The 5,681-nt window shown below is 39.0% G+C and overlaps 1 protein-coding gene across 1 annotated transcript in view; it reads right to left on the bottom strand.

The window, feature by feature from the left end:
- robo1 (roundabout, axon guidance receptor, homolog 1 (Drosophila)) overlaps nucleotides 1-5,681 on the bottom strand; it is a 277,150-nt gene that overhangs the window by 174,470 nt on the left and 96,999 nt on the right. Inside the window, exon 3 of the mRNA XM_037677598.1 lies at nucleotides 2,847-2,936. Coding sequence (XP_037533526.1) covers nucleotides 2,847-2,936 — 90 coding nt within the window. The remainder of the gene's footprint in view (nucleotides 1-2,846; nucleotides 2,937-5,681) is intronic.

Genomic DNA, 5,681 nt, shown 5'->3' with positions numbered 1-5,681 from the left:
CTATCTATCTATCTATCTATCTATCTATCTATCTATCTATCTATCTAAATACATCCATCCATTATCTTTACCTGCTTATTCCATTTTTGGGTCACGGGGGTCGCTGGTGCCCATGTCCAGCAATCACTGTGCGAGGGGCGGGGTACACCCTGGACGGGTCGCAAGTCCATCACACGGCCACATAGAGACAAACGAGACAAACAGCCATTCACTCTCTCACTCACACCTAGGGGCAATTTAGAGTTACCAATCAGCCTAACATGCATGTTTTTGGTCTGTGGGAGGAAACCGGAGCACCCGGAGAAAACCCACGCATGCACGGAGAGAACATGCAAACTCCACCCAGAAAGGCCCCTGGACCGGGGTTTGAACCAAGGACCTGCTCGCTGAGAGGCAGCAGCTCTACCAGTTGCGCCACCGTGCTGCCTATCTAAATACATATATATATATATGTGTGGTGTATATGTGTGTGTGTGTGTGTATATATATATATATATATATATATATATATATATATATATACACTGGTTGTATCACAACTTAACACTTTGAAGACTCTTTAGGATTACTGGTAATATATACAGCTGTATATCCTCCATTGGCTTAATGTCACTTACAAAATTCAGTACAAAATTGCTCTCATCACCCATCAGTGTTTATACGGAAATTCACCAGATTATCTGAAGGACCTTCTTGCTCCATATTCATCCACCCGGTCCCTACGATCACAGAACAGTAATCTCCTCCACTTTCCACGAACTAAATTAAGAAACATGGGAGATCGGGCATTCTGTGTGGCTGCCCCCCACCTCTGGAACTCCCTCCCTGAATATCTGAGAGCTCCACAATCATTGACTGACTTTAAAAAAGGCTTAAAGACTTTTCTTTTTAAGCAAGCCTATTCTGCCTCCACATGATTGTATCATTGATTTTAGTTGATTTTATCATTGATTTTAGTTGATTTTATCATTGATTTTAGTTGATTTTATCATTGATTTTAGTTGATTTTATAATTTATTTTAGTTGATTTTATCACAGATTTTAGTTGATTTTATCATTGATTTTAGTTGCACTCTGTAGCACTTTGAGATTTTTGTTAATGAAAAGTGCGTTACAAATTAAATTCATTATTATTATTATTATTATTATTATTATTTTTTTTCACAGCCCCTCAAACTTGCAGCTGTCAAGAATCTCCTCATGATCTATCTATCGAGTTGCACTCTTTGAAAATGGAGTATTTGGCAGCAGCCCACTTTATCCTATCAGACCCAGACTGCGGTATTAGAGCACATTAGTCTCATTTCCAATTCAGTGACTGGGCCAGGTCGATGTCTTTCATTTTCATGAACATATGTGATTTAAGGACCAGATTAAACATGAACTCTCGGCACTGCCCAGCAGTCAAATGTATGTTTTTGAGGATGAACATAAACGCAGCGAAACAGTGAATTTTACTCCCAAAAACCCCACAGAGTATGACTTGGTATCTAACTTTAAAGTTTAATGTAGTACAAACAGACAGACAAACAGTTGAACTGTATACAACATGACTGCCACAGTGAAATACTTTAAGTACTTCTATCTTATGTTTGTTGCTGAAAGACCATCATCATAATCATAAATATCTATTGAAGGATGTGCTTCTATCTTATCTTCTCAGCAGATTAGTCGAAAAAGGCTTAGTGTCATCAATCATGAAAGTATTGTGTTTTACAGGAATTATTTGACTTATAATTGTAATCAGCTAAATTGAAGTGGACTGAAACTGTTAAGTTTAAGTTTGCTATTTTAAAACAACTTTTGAATGAAAGGTAATTTGGGCTAAAACCTATAAAATGCATGGATGAACGCAGCAGCATGATGATAATTGTATATATTTTAAACTAATTTTGGAAATGCCAATCAAACACATCTTATCTTATCTTATCTTATCTTATCTTATCTTATCTTATCTTGCTGAACTTAAAAAAAAAATGTTGGTAATTATTCTGGAATTTTCTGAATTTGGCAGAATATCCATTAAACCACCTTAGAAGTTATATATATTGTGTGAAAACTTTTTGACATCAAGGCTAAACATATCTACTACAAGACAAGCTGTCAAAACAAATTTCAGTTCCTCCATTTATTTGTATTTGTTTGTTACTCAGTCCCTCAGGTGAGAATTTGTTCTCTGTCCTGCAAAGCTGAGTTGTCTGGTGTCAGCTAAAGAACTGTGACAATATTTAAGCAAATCTTTCAGAAAATATACTTTTTAAGGAAGAAACTCGAAGCAATTCAAAACAACAACAACACGTTTGAATTTTCCGCAGCCTATGTGTGACCTCATGCTACTTGTGTGCTTTCATCTTTAAAGTCTGGACATGCACATGGGTTATAAACATCTTTAGGAGACACATAACTTTCAAAACATATTTTGAATCTTCTTTTTTCTGTTGGACTATATCACCCACACTCAAACAAATATAGTACAAAGTTTAACATCCTATACACATTTAGAGGCTAAGAAACTTTGAATATCAACACAATATTCCAATAATTATAAGTAACAACAACAATATAATAGCAATAATAAGTGCTATCTGCAACCTACTCTGCACTTATAAATATAGAAGTTTTAATCTGAAGGTGTGGACTTCAGGATGGCTCTTACTCTTAAAATCATCCACATCTGCATACGTTGCACATGCAAGTGGCATTAAAAATGATGGTGATGTCAAAGTAATATGCTTGTATAGATGCATCTTCTGTTGATCCTTGGTTTAGCTTCAGTACATGTATGTGACTACAAGCATTTTATGACCATCATTTAAATAAGTAGTGAAGCAAAGCAGGAGCAGTACCTGTGTAGCCCAATGAGTTGTCATCTTCATTTTCCGAAATAGGAGCTTGTGTTGCCCTTTCGCTGGCACCATCTTGAGCAAATCCAGTCTCTGTCAACAATAATACCACAGGGACTGAAAAACTGGATGCATTCTGCCCACTTCCCACACCCACGGTCCAGATCTCCAGACTTCTGCACTTTTGACACAGGCAAAATGCAAGCATGCTCAAAAGCACTAAACTCCATTTCTGCACAATAAAACTCTGCTGTCCAAACACCCACATGGCTGGAAAAAGTAAACCAGCCACAATCCCAGTACTTCTTTAGGATCCCCTTTTGGCTCAAAATGGTAAATTAAAGTTGGTCATTGCAGGTGTGGAGGCAGTCTTCAGTTTTTCTCTGGACTCAGCGTGAGGTTGTCCCGTGTTGGACCTGTGTGTGAGCGTGTGTGTGTTAAACAGAGTTAACTGTCCCATATCAATGACCATAAGTGGCTGCACCCATGAGCATGACACAGGAGGGCGGGTCAGAGCGCACTCTGGATGATTGACAATGCCAATCATTATGCACAGACACAAGACGCACACACTCATGATGCAAATGGAACGATGCACCATTAATTGCTAATCAGTTCCTTTTGATTGGTGCTTGTCTTTGTGACTGTGTCATCTTCAGAGTGACAGGTTGGGTGTGTGGGACAGGCGGCATGAGGGCGGGACAGTGAGGGGGAGGAGAGATAAAGAAAGGCCAGAAGGGCTTGAGCGTGCATGGCTCATCGAGGACACAGAAGGCCAACTGTGCCCTTATGGCGGCTCCGCATGAAATAAATCAGACTAAGCCATGCCCATTCTTATTGTGTTCCACTGACAGGGGGTTAATATGGGCTGGGCGGTAAGGGTGGGGAGATAAGTGGAACCTTAATCATCTAACCCCTTTGGCTGAGTGAGTGGCAGACTGTCGGAAGTATCTGTTTCCTAAATGAAATCTGGCTTCACTTCAGATAAATAGCAAACGGCCAGTCAGAATTGTCCATTAGAGAGTACTTCAGATTGCTAGAGTGTGACGAGAAAGGTGACCCACAGTTTCATCTGCTCCTCCCACCATTTGAAAATTGACTAGGGAAAAAAAGCCCCCTATGTAGGCTTTTCATCCAAAGTGATGACCTGAGATCACACTTTACAACAAACACATTAATTGGAGCAAAAACGAAAAACATTCCATATACGCAGTGATCATGCTCCCACTGTGCCTGCAGTGCTGCAATTACCGCTACACTTAAAGGGCTTCATGCTGAGAAACGTATTATCTCTCAATTTTCAGTCTGTCTGTTTATCCAAAGAGCAGAATCTGGCTGACAACGCTGCAGGAGATCACTGACTGAGTTGCACTAAAGATAACCATGCAGGTTACTCGGAATCATGCACATGAATGAACACAATGACGCATGTGAGATGAGAATGAGCCTGACATGACATATACAGACACCCACAGCAGATGTGATGCACTGTCTGACACTGATAGCATGACACCATTCAAAGAGATGTTGACAATGTTGTCAGTTTGTTGGGTCAAAATAAAGAATTTAAGCATTCGTAGCAATCCCATTGTAAAAGGAAGATGAGATAATAAAAAATAAAATGCATTTTAAAAACACCACAACAAAAACATCTGTAATATTTAGCATTTGCTACATTATGATATGTGTACCATTCTGTGCATATTTGTCTTTACATTTTGGTTGTTTGATGTAATCAATTTATTTTTTTCCACCTTTTGATTTTCTGTCGTCCAACAAAACAATTTAGCATACTAACATAGATCAAATCCATATAGATGTACAAGACTGGACATTTTTATTAGGATTAAACTGTTGACAGAGTGTATTGATCTATTTTGGACTCCTGCCTTGTCAGCTGTCCATTATGTGTCCTTATGAGGTCTCTGTCTGAGGTGGTCCACAGTCAGAGGTCCAATTAGAAACCACTTCAGAGTTTATTAACAGGTGGTGTACCCAGCTGCCCCTGGGACATCAAGATAACCAGGACCACAATGTTGTCTCACTTTTCCCTTTTAGCTTCAATGCTGCACCAGCATCCCTGTTGGCTAATTAGTGTGGCACATGTGCAGATAACTGACTACTTATTAAGGCTACAAAGGCAGGCTTGCCCCCCATTCTTATCCTTCAGACCCCTGAGTCCTCCCTAAATTGAGGTCATGTCATTTTTTCCCCCTCCATCTGACACCGTTCTTCACCGTCCAGTTTATAGGGTGCACTTCAGGACTTTGGATTGGTCTTCAGTCTGCTCAGTGGTTAAGTCAACCTTTACCAGTTTTGACTTGAAAGGCCATTTGCAACACTTTAGCTATGTGGTCCAAATAAGCATTTTAGGCACTGGTAAGAAAAATATAGGAACTATTGCCCATGTGGTTAGAGTTGTTAAGTTTGACAAAAACAGACTCCTCTGGATATGAAAGAACACAATGTGGTTGGCTGCTGTTTATCGTTATCTTTTAATTAGTAGCAGCTTTTTGTGGAGCAAATTAAGCTAATTCAGGGTAATCAGTAAGCATTGTGCTTCTGTAAAAAGTGACTGGTTCACTGAAGTGAAAAATGTTATCTTTAATTTTTTTGTTTGGTCAGATGTCAAAAAGATATTAACAGCTAACAAAAATGCTATTTGGAGCATAACAAGCCACATTTCACAATTTCACACTTTTTCTCTGTGGTTTTCACTCTGAAAAGATCATTTTTGAATTAGTTCGTACCTCCTATAAATGATCGTTTTAAACCGGAATTCAATTGTGTCCATAAGAATAACACACACACACACACACACACACACACATTATATAT

This window comes from Nematolebias whitei, chromosome 6 (assembly GCF_014905685.2).
Source record: "Nematolebias whitei isolate Nwh7 chromosome 6, NemWhi1, whole genome shotgun sequence".
NCBI classification, from domain to species: domain Eukaryota; kingdom Metazoa; phylum Chordata; class Actinopteri; order Cyprinodontiformes; family Rivulidae; genus Nematolebias; species Nematolebias whitei.
The sequence above is the reverse complement of the archived record's forward strand: the minus strand, read 5'-3'. Positions and strand labels throughout refer to the sequence as shown.